The sequence below is a fragment of the Stenella coeruleoalba genome (assembly GCF_951394435.1).
Source record: "Stenella coeruleoalba genome assembly, chromosome: 20".
Classification (NCBI taxonomy): domain Eukaryota; kingdom Metazoa; phylum Chordata; class Mammalia; order Artiodactyla; family Delphinidae; genus Stenella; species Stenella coeruleoalba.
In genome coordinates, this window is record NC_137166.1 from 51,205,609 (window position 1) to 51,224,383 (window position 18,775).

Consider the following 18,775-nt stretch of genomic DNA (forward strand, 5'->3'; position numbering starts at 1 on the left):
TAGAGAGTGCCAAAGTCAGACTCTGAGCCTGCAATGTCCAGCTCCAGAAACACAATATTTCTCACATCTGTCTTACTTAGGTTACTTAGAAACAGGGCCTGCAAAGCCCCTGCCACCACCCCTCTGAGGTGACCAGCCCTTCCTTCCTGGTCCCCTGGGGAACATCCCCCAGCCAGGAACAAAGGGGGCCTTTTCCAACAGACCCTAGACCACATGCCAGCTTCCTCCGTAGCCTCCCCCCGGCCCCGCCTTGGGACACTGCCCTTTGGAAACCCTGGCTGGGCTGAGCCTTACCTGGGCTCCCCAGAGCCCTCCTTTGACCCCAGGCAGAGGAAACAATTCTCTAGCTTTTGTCCTTCTCCTGCAAGCCTGAGCCTGGTGCCAAGCCTTGGAGAAATTCCCCATCCCTCAGATCTCTGAAGCTGGTGGAGGCCTTCAGGAAAGACACTGGGAGATCCCTGGGCAAGTCACAGCCTTCAATGGGCCTCAGTTTCCTCATCTGTCAACTGGGCGCACAAGGGAAAACTAACAGAAAAGGCCTGTGCAAGACAGCTGGGGTTTCACCTTCACTGGGCCCAGCACCTCGTCTCCATTTTTTTTTTCCCTTGCCTCATTTTTATTAAAAACAGTTGTTTTAGTGGGAAGCATAATTTTTTCCCTTTAATGTTTTATTCATTCATTGCAAGTTTTTTTTTTAACATCTTTCCTGGAGTATAATTGCTTTACAATGGTGTTTTAGTTTATGCTTTATAACAAAGTGAATCAGCTATACATATACATATATCCCCAAATCTCTTCCCTCTTGCGTCTCCCTCCCTCCCACCCTCCCTATCCCACCCCTCTAGGTGGTCACAAAGCACTGAGCCGATCTCCCTGTGCTTCCCACTGGCTATCTACTTTACATTTGCTAGTGTATATATGTCCATGCCACTCTCTCACTTTGTCCCAGCTTACCCTTCCCCCTCCCTGTGTCCTCAAGTCCATTCTCTAGTAGGTCTGCGTCTTTATTCCCTTCCTGCCCCTAGGTTCTTCATGACCTTTTTTTTTTTTTTAGATTCCATATATATGTGTTAGCATACAGTATTTGTTTTTCTCTTTCTGACTTACGTCATTCTGTATGACAGACTCTAGGTCCATCCACCTCACTACAAATAACTCAATTTCATTTCTTTTTATGGCTGAGTAATATCCCATTGTATATATGTGCCACATCTTCTTTATCCATTCATCTGTCGATGGACACTTAGGTTGTTTCCATGTCCTGGCTATTGTAAATAGAGCTGCAGTGAACACTGTGGTACATGACTCTTTTTGAATTATGGTTTTCTCAGGGTGTATGCCCAGTAGTGGGATTGCTGGGACCTATGGTAGCTCTATTTTTAGTTTTTTAAGGAACCTCCATACTGTTCTCCATAGTGGCTGTATCAATTTACATTCCCACCAACAGTGCAAGAGTGTTCCCTTTTCTCCACACCCTCTCCAGCATTTATTGTTTGTAGATTTTTTGATGATGGCCATTCTGACTGGTGTGAGATGATATCTCATTGTAGTTTTGATTTGCATTTCTCTAACGATTAATGATGTTGAGCATTCTTTCATGTGTTTGTTGGCAACCTGTATATCTTCTCTGGAGAAATGTCTATTTAGGTCTTCTGCCCATCTTTGGATTGGGTTGTTTGTTTTTCTGATATTAAGCTGCATGAGCTGCTTGTAAATTTTGGAGATTAATCCTTCGTCAGTTGCTTCATTTGCAAATATTTTCTCCCATTCTGAGGGCTGTCTTTTCGTCTTGTTTCTGGTTTCCTTTGCTGTGCAAAAGCTTTGAAGTTTCATTAGGTCCCATTTGTTTATTTTTGTTTTTATTTCCATTCCTCTAGGAGGAGGGTCAAAAAGGATCTCGCTGTGATTTATGTCATAGAGTGTTCTTCCTATGTTTTCCTCTAAGAGTTTTATAGTGTCCAGTCTTACATTTAGGTCTCTAATCCATTTAGAGTTTATTTTTGTGTATGGTGTTAGGGAGTGTTCTAATTTCATTCTTTTACGTGTAGCTAGCTGTCCAGTTTTCCCAGCAAGACTTATTGAAGAGGCTGTCTTTTCTCCATTGTATATTCTTGCCTCCTTTATCAAAGATAAGGTGACCATAGGTGCATTGCAAGTTTTATTAAAGTAAAACACAAGTGCTGTGAACAGAGCTTCAGTCAATTGCCCAAGGAATTTTGCAGAGGGCGCGCCTTGTAACCAGCTCCGCCCCCATCTGCCCCCACTTCCCAGGGGTAAGCATCTTCCTGCCTTCTAACATCTTAGGTGATTTGTCCCTGTGTTTGAACTTCCCCTAATTTGAATCATATCATCTAGACTCTCTTGTGTCCTTCATCCCCCGTTCAACATTTTGTTTCTGAGTTTTACCTGTGTGGTGGGACCCTAGCCCTCTTTATAAATCCTCACAATATCTATAAATCCTCTTCACTACCCCGAAATGAAATCCACAGACAGTATAATCCACTTACACGCATAATTTTTCCCCCAGTTCGATGTATTGTCCTAAGTGTACCAGAAAGGACCGCAAATGGAAATTAGCACCGAGTAACGGCTAAGAATGGGCAAATCCGTGTTTCATGGGGCCTGAAGCTTATACTGTTTTGAGGGGATTCCCCTTAAGAAAAAGAATCAGGGGCATTCCTTGGCGGTCCAGTGGTTAGGACTCTGCGCTTCCACTGCAGGGGGCCCGTGTTCAATCCCTGGTCTGGGAAATAGGATTCCACAAGCCACCTGGCGCGGCCAGAAAAATAAATAAATAATTTTTTTAAAAAAAGAAAGAAAGAATCAGTACGTGTGACTGCAACATTAGGAAGAAGGAATGTTTGTTTAGAACGAGAAAAGAAATTACAGTGACTTGTCTCATTCTGAAAGCTGGCAAACACTCCAAATATTCCAGAAAAATAACACACCGGCTTCTGGCTTCAAACCTGAGTCTCCTCCTCCACCCCATACTTTTGGTGCCAAGCGCCCCTGGGCATGTGATAGCGTGATCCGACTTCCGTGTCCCCAGCCTTCCTGTCATTACTTGCGCCCAACTAGTGTCCCAGAAGCAAATCGTGCACCCAGCCAGCTCGCCATCCCATAACTACACACAGACATGACCGCAAACCTTGTAAATATCCCAGGAAAGTCCAATGAAATGTATCCCCAACTCAGCTTTACCTTAGCCAGGTCCCCAAAACACCTATCGCTCTCCCACGCCAGGGTCAGGAGATCTCGAGGGAGGCTGCAAAGGCAAGAGTGATCGAATTAAACGGATTGTTCTCAATACATCTCACTTTGGAAAACTGTACTTCCTTGTATGGTTATATGAACACATTGCAGGGTTTTGGGAAAAGCAGCTTGAGTGAGGGGTTTGACGCTTAAGACTGCCCCAGCTTTCCAGGGACTCCACATCTGGTTTTCGCAGGTGGCCCTGCCGCTCTGTGGCCGCTTAGGAATGGGCAGGGCACCTGACTCTTTGGCCTATGTCTGTAAAATGGGGGGTGCTGCCTTTCTGGAGGGTTGGGGTGAAGAGTAAACATGTGGAAAGCGCTTAGTCCCACTTTGCAGAGGTGAAGCGCTGCTTGTCCCGCCACCTGTGTGGCTTTGGGCAAGTCACTCAACCTCTCTGTGCCTCGCTTCCTTCATCCAGAAAATGGGGATAATAATCATTGTCACCTCATAGGATTGTTATGGGGTGTTAGTAAACCATCCTCACTTTGCAGATGAGGAAAAGGGCGCAGAGAAAATTCTTTGCCAGCGTTCCACCAGCGAGCGGGGTGCACCTCGCCCATCTCCTTGCTTGCCCTCCGTCACCTGCCCCGAGATCCCTCCGCCACTTTCTGCCGCCATCTGTCCTGGAGGCCTCAGCTGTAAAGCTGGACCCTTGTGTAGGCTCCTGGGACCTCGAAGGACACTCAAATGCAGGCCCCGTGGGACTTCCCTGGCGGTCCAATGGTTAAGACTCCGCGCTTCCACCGCAGGAGGCACGGGATCGATCCCTGGTCGGAGAACTAAGATCCCGCCTGCAGCCGACCTTAAAAAAAAAAAAAAGCAGGCCCCCTGGCCCCCCACTCTCCCAGGGGTGACACCTGTCCTCGCCTCCTTCCCGGTCCTTACGGTGTCTCTCCCCCACCCTCCTACAGCCAGAATTTGTCAGGCGAATACTTCAGGTATAAAGGCATCCTCTTCCCCGTCGGCATCTACTCACCTGAGAGCATCAGCATCGCAGAGAACTCGGAAGTGCAGGACGATGACATCTTCATCATCACCTACCCCAAGTCAGGTACCCGCTGGGCCGGGGCAGGGGTGCTACGGAGAATGTTGTGGGTGATGAGAAGGGTACACTAAGGAGAATGGAAGAGGAAAGAGGGAGGGGGTGGGGCGGATGGGGGACGCCTTGGTCCGTTCAGAACCAAGGTGAGCTTGGCCTTTGCACTGGCAGGTCCCTCCGCCAGGGGGCACCCTTCCCACCAGATCCCTGTGGGCCTCGCTCCCTCCCTTCCACCGGGCTGGCTCTCACACCCACTGGGAGGCCTTCCCGGACCTCCTTGGCTAAAATAGCGTCCCCATCCTGTCCCTCTCTATTCCTTAACGCCCCTCATATTTTTCTTCACTGACGGCCACTATATCGTATTTTCATTTGTTGATTTAGTCTGGCTTCCTCACTAGAACATGGCTCAGTGAGTACAGATATTCCGGTTTGTCTTGATCGCGGCTGTGTTCTTTCAACCTAAAACAGTGCCTGGAACTTATTCAATAAATATTTCAGGAAGGAAGGAAGGAAGGAGGGAAGGAAGGAAGGAAAGAAAGATCTTAATTTTCTCCATTCGGTTACTGAAATTCTACTTACTGTTTGTCTACCACGTGCAGAGACACAGCTCTGAACAAAGGAGACATTTGTTGGGAGATACAGGCTTCATTTAAACATGCAGTCGCCTATATTACTATCTAATTAGGGTTAGGGTGGGTCCCCTCCCCGCCAAGGAAAGGTGAAGAGAGCATTAAGTGTAGGTAATAAGAAGGTCTGCGAGATAAGGGCAGGCTTCCTGGGGAGAAGATGTTCATGCAGAGAGTTGGAATCTGCAGAGCAGTTTGAGTGGGAAAGGGTATCCTAGACAGAGGGACAGCATGTGCAAAGGCCCTGAGGTGGGAGGTGGCTCGGTGAGTTTGAGGAAGCAAGAGAAGGTCAGTGGGACTGCGGTGGAGGGAGTGACAGGAGAGGCCCGGTGGCAGGGGGTGGGGGAGTTCTTCTCTAAAATGTTGGAGCTGCCTTCTTAATGTTTTTCAAAATATTTTTGAAATTTTTCAAAATATTATATTCACCTTTTCCAGCATAGAGTTTGATGAGGCTTTTTTTGCTTTTTGGTAACATTAAAAAAAATAATTCCCATACCATACAATTCACCCATTTGAAAGTGTCAAAATCTATGGCTATAGGATATTCACCAAGCTGTGCAACCACCACTACAGTCAACGTTAGAACATTTTCATCACCCCTAACAAGAAACTCCGTACCCATTAGCCATCACCTCCCAATCCCCACATCCACATCCCTAAGCCTTAGGTATCTGCTTTCTCACTATACGGATCTGCCCGTTCTGGACGTTTCAGGTAAATGGAATGATACAATATACGGTCTTCTGTGTCTGGTATCTTTCACTTAGAGTAATGTTTTTGAGGTTCTTCCAAGCTGTTGTCAGTGCTTCCTTCCTTTTTATGGCCGAATAATATTCCATGATATGGTTATACTCTATCCTGCTTATTCATTTATCAGTTGATAAACAATCAGTTGGTTTGTATTCACTCTTTGACTCTTAAGAATAATGCTTGTGGGAACATTGATATACAAATCTGTCTGTGGATGTGTTTTCATTCCTCTTGGAGTTCTATGAGTTTTGAGAGACATATACAAGATACACCACAATCAAGATATAGAGCAGTTCAGGGACTTCCCTGGTGGTCCAGTGGTTAGGACTTGGCACTTCCACTTCAGGAGGCCTGGGTTCAATCCCTGGTGGGGGAACTAGGACCCTCCAAGCCATGTGGCATGGCCAAAAAAAAAAGATATAGAACATTTCCATCACCCACCTAAAACAAACAAAAAAACCCTTCACAGCCTTTTGTGGTCAGCTCCTTCCTCAACCCAGCCCCGGGCAACCATTGATCTGTTTGCGGCCCCAATAGTTTTGGCTTTTCCAAAATGTCATATACATGGAATCGTACCCTATGTAGCTTTTGAGACTGACTTCTTTCACTCAGCATAATGCATTTTAGATCCATCCAAGTTGTATTTTTTTGTTGCTGAGGAGTATTCCATCAGCTGGGTGGACCACGGTGGGTTTATCTATTCATCTGTTGAAGGACACTTGGGTATTTTTCCAGTTTGGGATGAGTATGAATACAGCTGCTATGAAGCTTTGTGTACAAGTCTGCATGGAAATACGTTTTCGTTTATCTTGGGTAAATACTTAGAAGTGGGATTGCTGAGTTTATGGGAATTATGTATGCTTAACTTTATGAGAAACTGTCAAACTGGTTTCCATAGTGGAAACCATCTTGCACTTTTTGGCAAGCTGGTTTACCATCTTGCATTCTCTCCAGCAACATAGGTGGGCTCCAGATGCTCTGCTTCCTTGTCAGCACTTGATATTGTCAAGTTTTTTAAAAAGTCATTCTAACAGATGTGTTCTAGTATCTCATTGTGGCTCGAATTTGCATGTCTCTAGTGGCTAATGATGTTGAGCATCTTTTCAGGGGCTTACTAGCCATCATTATCTTTCTTGGTAATGGGTCTGTTCCACTTTTTTTTTTTTTTTTTGCTCTTTTTAACTGGGTTGTTTGTTTTCTAATTATTGAGTTTTGAGAGTTCTTTATATAATCTGAGTACACATCCTTTATCAGATATGCCTTTTGCAAATATTTTCTCCGAGTCTGTGGCTTGTCTTTTCATTTTCTTTTCAGTGTCTTCTCAGAGCAAAAGTTTAAATTTTGATGAGCTCCAATTGTCAATTTTTTCTTTAATGGATCAGACTTTTGATGTCACAGCTATGAAATCTTTTCCTAAACCAAAGGCATAAAGATGGCCTTTATATTTTCTTCTAGAAGCTTTACAGTTTTCGATTTTACACTAAAGTCTATGATCTATTTTAAGATAATTTTTATGTGTGGTATGAGGTCTAGATCAAGGTTCTTTGTTTGCATATGGTTGTCCAGTTATTCTAGCTATTTTTTAAAGTTTAAAATATCTTAATTTCTCTCTTAGAAAGTAATGCATTCATAGTTCAAAATTCAAGAGGTACAAAAAGGTTTACACTGTAACATCTCTCTTCTCCCACAGTCACCAGTAGTCTCTGTGGATCTTTCCAGAATTTGCATGTACAAAAAAAAGTGTACATAATTTTTTTTAACTTTTTTCCCACAAAGGTTAACACGATACACGGCATTTTGCCTCATCTTTTTGTTTTGTTTTGTTTTGTTTTGTGGTTGTGCCTTCTTTTTCCTTGTATTTTGATATCATCCTATCTTAGAACTGTAAACAAAAGCTTCCTGGTTTTTGTTTTTTCTTACAGTTCCATAGTATTGCATAACATTAGATGTACAAGAATTCTTGTTTAATTAGTTCCTCACTGATTAGCTTTTCCTGGTTTCCAATCTTTTGCATTTATTTATTTTTTTAAATTTATTTATTTATTTTTGGCTGCGTTGGGGGTCTTCCTTGCTGCACGTGGGCTGGGCTTTCTCTAGTTGGGGTGAGCGGGGGCTACTCTTCACTGCAGTGCACGTGCTTCTCATTGTGGCGGCTTCTCTTGTTGCAGAGCAGGGGCTCTAGGCACACGGGCTTCAGTAGCTGTGGGGGCTACTGTGGGGGCTCCGCGGCATGTGGGATCTTCCCGGACCAGGGCTCGAACTCATGTCCCCTGCATTGGCACGCGGATTCTTAACCACTGCACTACCAGGGAAGTCCCCAGTCTTTTGCATTTATACACCATATAAACTTTACACACAATGCCACATCTTGTGCAAGTGTCATTTGCACACGTATGCGTTTATCTGTAGAACAAATTCCTAGGTATGGATTGCTTGGTCAGAGCCTCTGTGCGTTTGCAATTTTGATGAATATAGCCAAATTTCCCTCCACAGAAGTTGTGGAAATCTGTTCCCCAAACAGCAGGCTTTGTTTGAAATAGCTTTGGTGATAGACGGTAGTAGTGATGTTTGCACAACAATATGAATGTACTTAATGCCTCAGAACCGTACTCTTAAAAATGGTTAAATTGGTAAATTTCATGTTAGGTATCTTTTGCCACATACCCACAAAAAAAGAATTATTAAGTGGTAACAGGGGATTAAAACACCAAGGGGTAAAGAGAACCCTAAACAATACAGGAAGAGCCAATACGGGGCGAAGCCCCTCCCTCTAGGACTGAAGCAGAGAGCACCCAAGGAAATTTGCTTTGGGATGCGGGGCGGGGTGAGGGGGAGTAAGTGTCACTGGGGTCTACTGCACTGCTGGCCGCTGTCCATCACAAGAGCTGGCTGGGAGAAGCCCAGGAGAACCAGGAGGAGAAATCCCATCCTTCTGCAGGGTTCCTCTGCGCCCTCTACTGACACAGCTTCACATTGCGCTAGGTGGCAAAGGAGATCCGTTTACACAGCTCCAATGGCACAAAGCAGGGCAACCAAGAGTGGATTTGGAGCTGAGAGGCGATACACTGGGAACTGGCACGGGGTAGTTCTTAGAATCCAGGACAATATAATACTAATGCCAGGTGATTGTTCACATTACGATGATTTCTCATCTGACCTACCTGTAATCTCCTGGAATCCAGACCTGTGAACTGGGTCATGGATGAGATCCCTTCCTACTATGTGACGTTTATGGCTCCCTCAAGAAATCAAGGGCTTACCCCCATGAAAGGGCAGTGAAAAGAGCTGAGATTTCAAGTCTAGCCACCTGAATTCAGTTCCAGCTTCCTCTATGTATTAATGGAGTGCTTCAGAATCTCAGAAGCTGGACCCAATAGCAATTTATTTCTTGGGAATTCCCTGGCAGTCCAGTGGTTAGGACTCCATGCTTTCACTGCCGAGGGCCCGGGCTCAATACCTGGTCGGGGAATTAAGATCCCACAAGCTGCGTGGCGCCGCCAAAAAAAAAAAAGAAATTTATTTCTCATTCCTGTAAATTCCAGCTAGTGCTGGATAGATGGGGGGAAGTGGGGGGGAAATCCATGCAGTCTCCAGCATCCTGGCTCCTTCCATCTTCTGGCTCTGCCATCCCCAGGAGCCCCAGTTTCCACTGGCATCTCTGCACTCAGCCAGCAGGGGGCGGGGGTGGGGGTGGGGGTGGAGAGGAGGGGTCACGTGGCCGGTGTTTATGGGCCGAGTCTGGAAATGGCTGCACATGGCTGCCACCGCACTTCCTTGGCCAGAACTCAGTCCCACGGTCCCACATGTAGCTTCAGGGGAGGCTGGAAAAATGTCGTCCTGTTGTATTCCCGGTAGAGAAACGAAATGGGGTTGGGTGGACAGTTGCCACTTCCAAGCTTTGCCGCCTTAGTTAGCAACTTTGTTTCTTTGAGCTTCAATTTCCTGCTTTGGAAATAAAGATAACCAACCCTAAGTGGGAAGAGGGAGGGATAAATTAGGAGTTTGGGATTAACAGATACACACTACTATATATAAAAGAGATAAACAACAAGGACCTACTATATAGCACAGGGAACTATATTCAATATCTTGTAATAACCTACAATGGAAAATAATCTGAAAAAGATATATATATATATATATATATAAAATATCTGAATCACTTTGTTGTACACCTGAAACTAACACAAGATTGTAAATCAACTATACTTCAATTTTAAAAAAACATAACCAATCCTAACTTCTGTGCTGTGTGAGGAATCCATGCATTAAACATATGTAGCAAATTGTACAATAATGCAACCATCATGAATTTGATTGTGTCCCCCCTTCACCCCTCCCCACCTCTGATTAATTTGCCCAATTCTTCCAACAGGCACAAACTGGATGATTGAGATCCTCAGCTTAATCCTAAAGGACGGGGACCCCTCCTGGATCCGCTCAGTGCCCATTTGGAAGCGGTCGCCCTGGTGTGAGGCCATCATGGGTGCCTTCAGCCTCCCCGACCAGCCCAGCCCTCGCCTCATGAGTTCTCACCTCCCCATCCAGCTCTTCACCAAGGCCTTCTTCAACTCCAAGGCCAAGGTGTGGGAGGATGGAGGGGAGTGTGTGTTGGTGGGGCAAAGTATAACTAACTGATGAACTCAACACCTATTTATTGAGGACCTACTGTGTGCCCGACCCTGATCTAGAACAGCAGCAAATACACACACAAGGAACACCTGCCTTATGAGCCCACATTCTAAAGGGGACAGACAAAGAATAGATGGAGTAAATAAGGAAAAGATTGAATACATCCAAGGTGATCAGTTCACATCGAGAAGGAGGGGAACATGGGGGTTAGAGTTAGGGGTACGGGTTGCAATTATAAATAGGGTGGTCAAAGGAGACCTCAGTAAGAAGGCGTGGTTTGAGTAAAGACCTGGGAGGTGAGGGAAGGAAGCCAAAGGGGGCGTCTGGGGGAAGAACATTCCCGGCAGAGGCACGAACAGGTGCAAAGGCCCTGGGGTCTATGTGGCATGCCTGAGGTCCAGCAAGGAGGACTGTGTGGTTGCATTTAAGTGAGCAAGGGAGAGAGGAAGAGAGATGAGGTCAGAGAGGTAACAGGGACCAAAATGTGCAGGGCTGTGTGCACTTCGGTGGGGAGTTTTCTTGTCGCTGATTGAGACAGGAGCCAGGGGAGGGCTCAGAGCCAAGCAGAAACAGGATCCAACTTAGGTTTTCACAGGCGCCCTCTGGCTGCAAGTCAGGGAACAGACCATCAGGGTGAGGGCAGAAGCCAGGTGCCAGGGAGGAGGTGACAATGGAGGCAAACAGGATGGTGGCCACAGGGAGGTGAAGAAAAGGGGCTGGGTTTGGAGTGTATTTGGAAGATGGAACCAGGAAGAGTGGCTGGCAGGTTGGATGTGGGTGTGAGAGAAACAGATGGGTCAAGGGTGACTGCAGGGGGTTTGGTTTAAGCAACTGGGAGGATGGAGCTGCCATGAACTGAGACGGAGAGGTTGTGGAGGAGAGGTTTGGGAGGAAGATGGTTCTGCTGTGACCCATCGACACCCAGGTGGAGGATGCCAATGGGCAGTGAGATAGACAAATCTGGATTTGACAGGAGAGATGTGGGCTGGACACATCTATTTGCAACCTATTGAGATGTGTATATATATATATGGAGAGAGACAGAGACAGAGAGAAACAGAGACAGACAGAGAGACAGAGACAGAGAAATTAAAGCCAGGAGACTGGTGGGATCACCAAGGAAGGAAGTGAGTATAGACAGAGAAGAGATCAGATTGCAATCTAGGGGTCCCCAAGACCACCTTCAGGTTCAGTGATTCACTAGAAGGACTCCAGAACTCAGCAAAGCTGTTATACTCACGATTATAGCTTATCACGGAGGAAGGATAGAGATTAAGGTCAATGAAAGGAAGAGGTGGGAATTCCCTGGCGGTCCAGTGGTTAGGACTTTGTGCTCACACTGCCGAGGGCCCGCGTTCAATCCCCAGTTAGGGAACTAAAATCCCACAAGCCATGTGGTGAGGCAAAAAAAAAAAAAAAAAAGATGAAGGGAAGGTGCCTAGGGGAGGGTGAGACCAGCCACCAGCTTCAAGTTATCTCTCTCCCAGTGGAGCTGCATGGACAGTGCTCAGTCCTCCAGCAATGACATGTGACAACACACACGGAGTATCACCAAGGAAGCTCACCCGAACCTCGGCATGCAGGGTTTTTGTTGGAGGTTGGCCACATAGCCATGGCTGACCACCTGGGTGGCTGACCTTGGTCCTGGGGAAGGACAGATCTGATGCGGCTGGAGTGGGGTTAGTTGTGGACCATCAAGCCGGTAAACAGATGGGAACCAGGTCATCAGGGCCTTGAATGCCAGACCCAGGGTCTGGGACTCCACTCTGGGGCGCTGGAGAGCCGAGGAGGGCACGGTCAGCTCTGGGTACAGAAAGACCCTCTGGGGCTGTGTGGAGGCTGGGGGGCAGGGGAGGAGGCTGGGGCCTCCTCTGCAGGAATGGGAAGGAAGGGTGGCTGTCCTTCTCTTGGTCAACACCCCTCACCATGATCTCCCCTACCCTGAACCCCAGGCCTTCCTCTTCCACTCTTTATTTCCTGAAGCCAAATTGTCCCTCCACCTGGTCTTGAAACAGTCCCTCTCTTTTCCTAGAATGTGGTTGGAGGGAGCTCTCCCCTCCTGTGGATTGAGGTGAACTGATCTGAACTCCCATTAGCTAGGAAGTCCCTGGAGAAGTCTACCCTGAGTCCGTCCTGCTGCAGGATCAGAAGAGAGAGGTCTCGAGGGCATGAAACCTCGGGGTCTGACATCTTCTCCCCTCTTCCCAACACCCACACACAGGTGATCTACATGGGCCGGAACCCCCGAGACGTGGTGGTCTCGCTCTATCATTACTCCAAGATCGCCAGGCAGTTGAAGGACCCTGGCACGCCTGACCAGTTCCTGAAGAACTTCCTCAAAGGCGAAGGTGAGGACTGGGGCAGAGTGAGGTGGGGGGAGCCCCTAGTGGACAGAGGAGGGATAAGAAGGAGCTGGGGAGAGGCAGGGATGGGGAGCTTGGAGGGAGGCCTCCAGCTCTAAGGGGCCAAAGCCTGGGGCCATGTGGGGCTAGTTGGGCCCCTCTGAGCCCCAGCGGGGGGTGGCCCAGCTGCCCATCCCTCACCCTGCCTGTCTCTCTGCCCTCAGTGCAGTTCGGCTCCTGGTTCGACCACATTAAGGGCTGGATTCGGATGCAGGGCAAAGAGAACTTCTTGTTTATCACCTACGAGGAGCTGCAGCAGGTGATTTCCCCCTCCCGCACCTCCACCCAGCGCCCCCTCACTCCTCCCTTCTTCACGCCCTCCAGCTCCCCTTCCCAGATGGCAGAGAGCTAAGGAGAAAAGGCAAGTGGGGAAGGAGGATTCGGAATGTGTGTGGGCACGATTTTCAGAACAGTGGTCAGGGGAGAGCCATGGAGCTATCTGGGGAAAAGTGTTTCGGGCAGAGGGAAGAGCCAGTGCAAAGGCCCTGAGGTGAGAGTGTGATTGATGTGTTCCAAGGAGAGCAAAGAGGCTGGAGTGGCCAGAGCTGAGAGGGGGTAGGGTGGGAAATGAAGGCACAGAGGGGATGGGACCCACAGCGAGGATTTTGGCTTTTCTCTGAGTAGGTGGGAGCTACAGGTGGCCTCTGAGCAGGGGACGTGATAGGTTAAATGAGACGATACAAAACTGTGACCCATGGGAAGTGATGATGGTTTCACTATGGTTGTGACCTGAAAGGCAGAGGGAAGCAGTGGAAGGAGACAGCCTTTGGAGGCAGACGGGGAGCCTGCCTGGACCCCGTCAAACATCCCTGGGGCAGGCACCTGGGAGAGAGAGAGGCCTTCTGGCTGGGGCAATCAGGAAGGGCTGCCTGTAAGAAGGGACCATGCAGAATGACTACGACTTTGCCCGGCTGTAAGGAGGACGCTGGGCTTCCAGATGGACCAATCCACATTGAACGTGTCCAACTCTTCTGTGTTCTTAACAAAGATCTGTTCTGAGAGGCTGGGAATCTAAGCGGTTCCCAATACATGTTCCTTCACCAACGGCCCCAGACACGTTCTCTTCCTGTGTGTGCGTTTCATGTATTTTTCGTATCCTCCTTTTTGTTGGTACTTTGTGTAGCAGAAAGAGCCTGGATTTTGGTGTTCAAAAAGCCGTTAAAACCCTCTTTAAAATCTCAGAGCCTCAGAGGTCTCATCCTTAAAATGGGTGGAAAATGCTGGCTCAGAGGGTTCTTAAGGACCACAGTACCTGGCTTTGGCATACTGTAACCGTCTGACAAGGTACAGCAAAGTGTGAGTATAGTGTGCCAAAGTAAGAGTAATTAGGTTCTGAGCAAGGGCCTATCTGATTAATAATAACCATAATAGCCAATGTTTCTGCCTCTCAAACTGCAAAATATGATAATTTTCAAATGGTTCACCCCAATATTATTATCGCCCCCATTTTATAGAGGAGGAAAGTGGGGGCTTATAACCTCGAGAGAGTTGAGAAGCTGCCTGAGGCGCACAGTTCTTCACTGCAGACCCCATGGGTTTGGTTTTTTTTTTTCCCACCCTGGTAAATCTCTTTTGATGGAAAGATCTAGAAAAGATTTCGGCATCACCCCTCCCCTCTGTTTTCCATCAAGCTTTGTTCTCTGAACCAAAAACTGGGCCACGCAGCCTGACCGAGCTTCTGGGCTGCCCCTGAGTGTGAGGAGCTGCCAACATGTTAGAATTTCTGGGACACGTCAGTGGTTCAAGAGGATAAAGGGATGGAGGCTTATGAAACCAAGAATGACCTGGAAAATCTGGGCCGTGGGGTCGGTGGAACTGACCAGAAGGCTGACTGTGCCGGGCGCTGCGTATCAGGGAAGTCAGGGAGATAGAAGAGAGGATTGTGGGCTTTGGAGACTCAAATCTGAGCTCCTCCTTGGCTGTGTGACCCTGGAAAGTGTCTTCCCCTCTCTGGGCCTCCAGTTACTGATGGGGGTAATGACAGCCCTCTGCCAGGCTATTGGGAGGATTGGCAAAATACACATGAGGGGCTTGGACTAGAGATCGGTACACAGTAGGTGCTTAATCCACAGTGACTGGAACCATCAGTCATGAGGGAGGTGATACTTGAGCTGCATTTGGATGGGTAAGTTCGTCAGGTGGAGAAGGGTGGTGCAGGGCATTCCTGGCAGCCCCATGCCAAGGCCTGCAGGGAGGAAAGCACAGGGAAGGAGAGGAAAGACCAGGCCATGCCTGTCCTTAAAAGCGAGGCCTGGGGACTGGGGCCCTGGGAAGCCACAGGAGGGCTGGGAACAGGGGAGGGGCAGGGTGAGCTCTGGGTGTGAGGGACTGGAGGCAGGGAGGCCGGGGAGGAGGGTGAGGCAAGGGTCCAGAGGGAGAGGACAAGGCCTGGCCAGTGCTAGGGGCTGTGGGGACACAGAGCAGGGGATATGGCAGAGAGCTGAAGCAGGAGAGACCGGGCTGTTGACTGACAGGGGCAAGAGGGGGAGGGGGCAAGGGGAGGTGAGGCCGGGCCAGGAGTCTGGCTCTGGGTGAATGATGGGCTGTTCTGGGATGGGGACCTGGGGTGGGGGGCAGTTTGGGGCACAGACCAGTTGACACCCGTTTCAAACCTGAAAGAGGGTGACTCTCCATAAGATGCTGGACTGACCTCTGCCCCCTGCTGTGACCTCTGACCCAGGCCCACCCCTTCCCTCCCACCCACAGAACCCTCCAAAACCCCACACTGTCAAAAACCTTCAGAGGCCATAGCCCAACCCTTCGGCTTGGAGGTGAGGAAACTGAGGCAAAGAGGCAGAATCACCCAGATTCCAGGTCTGGGTTGGGAGTCAGGCAAATGAACTCTGGGACTGATGCTCCTTCCTGGTCTGGGCTCCCCTCACCTCCGCTGACTCATCCCCTGACCCCTCTCTCCTGCCCCCAGGATCTCCACAGATCCGTGCAGCGCATCTGTCAGTTCCTGGGCCGGCCGCTGGGCGAGGAAGCGCTGGAGTCCGTCGTGGCGCACTCGGCCTTCAAAGCCATGAAAGCCAACACCATGTCCAACTTCTCCCTGCTGCCCCCCAGCCTGCTGGACCAGAGCCACGGTGCCTTCCTCCGGAAAGGTGAGGGGACTCTGGGGTTCCAAGCCCCATTAGGCCACTGCCCGGCTGTGTGTCTTGGGCCAGTTATTTAACCTCTCTGGGCCTGTTTCCCCAGCTGTTACATGGGGATGCTCCAACAGGGCTGCCTTCATGGGGTCACTGTGGACCCATGAATCCACACAGAGGGCTTAGCACGGGGCCTGGCACACAGCTGGTGCTGCGGATGTGCCTGCCGTCTCAGACCCACCACTCCCAGAGAGCTCCCCGTGGGAAGAAGACGCATCAGGGCATTGCCATAGCCAGCTCTGAACGCTGTGAGGCTATCTGGAGTCCTTGGGAATCCTTCTTAGCGTTAAAGTTCCCCCCAGAAATATTCAAGTGTTGGATTACAGGCTGAGGGTGGGAGTGTATTAGTTTTCTATTCCTGCTGGAACCAAATACCACAAACTTTGTGCCTTAAAAAACCACACACGGGGGCTTCCCTGGTGGCGCAGTGGTTGAGAGTCTGCCTGCCGATGCAGGGGACATGGGTTCGTGCCCCGGTCCGGGAGGATCCCACATGCCGCGGAGCGGCCGGGCCCGTAAGCCATGGCCGCTGAGCCTGCGCGTTTGGAGCCTGTGCTCCGCAACGGGAGAGGCCACAACAGTGAGAGGCCCGCATACCGCAAACAAACAAACAAACAAACAAACAAAAACACACATTCAGGGCATTTCCTGGCAGTCCAGTGGTTAGGACTCACTGCCGTGGCCCCGGGGTTGGGGAACTAAGATCTCGCACGGTGCAGCCAAAAAAAGAAAAAAAAAAAAAGAAAAGATTAAAAAGAAAACCACACACACACACACATTCACTCCCTTACCATTCTGGATGTCAGAGGTCCAAAATCAGCCTCACTGGGCTAAAATTAAAGTGTCAGTACCGTGTTCTTTCTGGAGACTCTAGGGGAGAATTGGTTCCCGGCCTTTACAGTTTCCAGATCCGCCTGCATCCCTTGGCTCGTGGCCCCTTCCTCCACCTTCAGAAACATCTTCTACTCTCTGACGCTGACCCTCCTGCATCCTCTTATAAGGATGTTTGCCATTAAGCGTCAAGATCTTTAACTTAATCACATCTGCGAAGTCCCTTTTGCCGTGTCAGGTCACATATTCATAGGTTCTAAGGGTTAGGTCGTGGACATCTTGGTGGGAGCTCATTATTCAGCCCACCACAGGGAGCCCCCCAGACCTCACTAGGGGTGTCATGTAATGTGGTATATTTGTTAAAATTCAAAATACTGTGATCCACAGGGAGGGGGAAGGGTAAGCTGGGATGAAGTGAGAGAGTGGCATGGACATATATACACTACCAAATGTAAAATAGCTAGTGGGAAGCAGCTGCGTCGCACAGGGAGATCAGTTCCCTGCTTAGTGACCACCTAGAGGGGTGGGATAGGGAGGGTGAGAGGGAGGGGATATGGGGATACATGTATACATATAGCTGATTCACTTTGTTATACAGCAGAAACCAACACAACATTGTAAAGCATTTATACTCCAATAAAGATGTTAAAAAAAAAAATACTGTGATCCAAATGACTTTGGCCCCAGGATTCCAGGTAAAGGCTAGTGGCCCTGGTTATCCCATGCGATGAGAAACTTGAGGGATCTGAGTGCTCACCTCGGGGCACAGAGAACTAGCAAAGTCATGCCCCTTACCTTCTCGGTTGCTGTGAGGGGCTAAGGAGTGAATCCTGGCAAAGGGTCGGCATGCACTTTCCCCACTAAGTGCAGGGAAAGCACTGGTTCCCAGTGTCAGAGCAATACTGAAGGTAGTGGAGGCGTTGGAACACTGGAGCGAGGAAGCCCTGTTCTAGCAAGGGAGGTGAGGGACAGGGCACAGGGGAGGTGATACAGGGGCTGGGAAGGATGTGCAGGAATGCTAGGTGAGGAGGCGGATGTTCTGGGTAGAGATTTAAGAGGTCGGTGGAGGAAGGTAGGAGGTCTGCTGGAGGGAGGAGTAGGGCAGGAGGAAGCTGAGGGAGGGAGGGGGCAAGAATGGCGCCCAGGGGTCTGGCCAGGCGACTGGTTGCCAGTGTAAGTGTCAGCCATCATCGCAGGAGGGAAAGGGGCAAACATGGAGATGGAGGGGGCCGGGGGAAGGCCAGCGCTTCTTGCAAAGGGAACGCCATAGGCAAAGGCCAGGAGGTGGGAAAGAAGGTGCTGGGATCTTGGGGGCGGGGGACGATGCTCTGGATACCCCTCACCTCGGCCGTCCCTCCCTTCCCTCCAGGGATCTGCGGTGACTGGAAGAACCACTTCACGGTGGCGCAGAGCGAAGCCTTCGACCGAGTCTACCGCGAGCGGATGCGGGGGCTGCCGACCTTCCCCTGGGACGTGGACCCCGAGGACGCCGGTCCGGACCCCGACCCCAGTCCCGACCCGAGTCCCAGCCCAGACCAGGCCTCCGAGCCATCCCACCCGTGACCCTGAGAATAAACGCATCGCTACTGCCCCGGCTCCTCGATGCGCCTTGGAGGTGGCGTGCCGCAGGCGGGCGGCAGGGGGCGCGCGAGGGCGGACGGGGCGCCTCTGCCGGCCACCGAGGCCGGGGTGGGGACCCGAGCAGGGCACCCAAGGCCTGGGGAGGGCGAGGTCCGCTAACCCACCTGGCACGCCAGTGGGGTCGGTGATTCAGAAGCCTCTCCCAGAGGCAAAGGTGGGGGAAGGGAGGCCAGCACTGGGCACCTGACCCCCCTAGGGTCAGGGTGCTGCAGCCCAGACCCCTGGATCCTTGGGAAGCAGAGTGATGCCGACCAGGGCCCCTGGCTCCTTGGGGAGGAGGGTGTTGGGGCCCCGGACTCCTGGGTCTGAGGGAGTAGGGGGGTCAGGTCTGGACTCCTGGGTCTCCCATGAGACTGTGGAAATGCAAGTTTCTGGCACGAAGCAGCTTTATTCTGAGCAGGGGTAAAAGGCAGCCCTAACAGCTCCCCCCTTAGCGCCCACAAAACAGTT

At 49.8% G+C, this 18,775-nt stretch overlaps 1 protein-coding gene across 1 annotated transcript; it reads left to right on the top strand.

Moving 5' to 3' along the window:
* The first annotated feature begins 10,045 nt into the window (after positions 1-10,045).
* SULT2B1 (sulfotransferase family 2B member 1) lies at positions 10,046-18,258 on the top strand. Its single transcript, XM_079907679.1, has 5 exons — positions 10,046-10,254; positions 12,524-12,650; positions 12,869-12,963; positions 15,628-15,808; positions 18,054-18,258. Exons 1-5 carry the CDS (start codon positions 10,057-10,059, stop codon positions 18,245-18,247), a joined length of 795 nt encoding a protein of 264 aa, XP_079763805.1. The 5' UTR covers positions 10,046-10,056; the 3' UTR covers positions 18,248-18,258.
* Positions 18,259-18,775: the final 517 nt, after the last annotated feature.

Coding starts and splice junctions, on each gene's coding strand:
- SULT2B1 (XM_079907679.1), top strand. CDS start 10,057: ATGATTGAGATCCTCAGCTTAATCCTAAAGGACGGGGACCCCTCCTGG. Junction 12,964..15,627: donor CCTACGAGGAGCTGCAGCAG/GTGATTTCCCCC, acceptor TCCTGCCCCCAG/GATCTCCACAGATCCGTGCA. Junction 15,809..18,053: donor CGGTGCCTTCCTCCGGAAAG/GTGAGGGGACTC, acceptor CCTTCCCTCCAG/GGATCTGCGGTGACTGGAAG.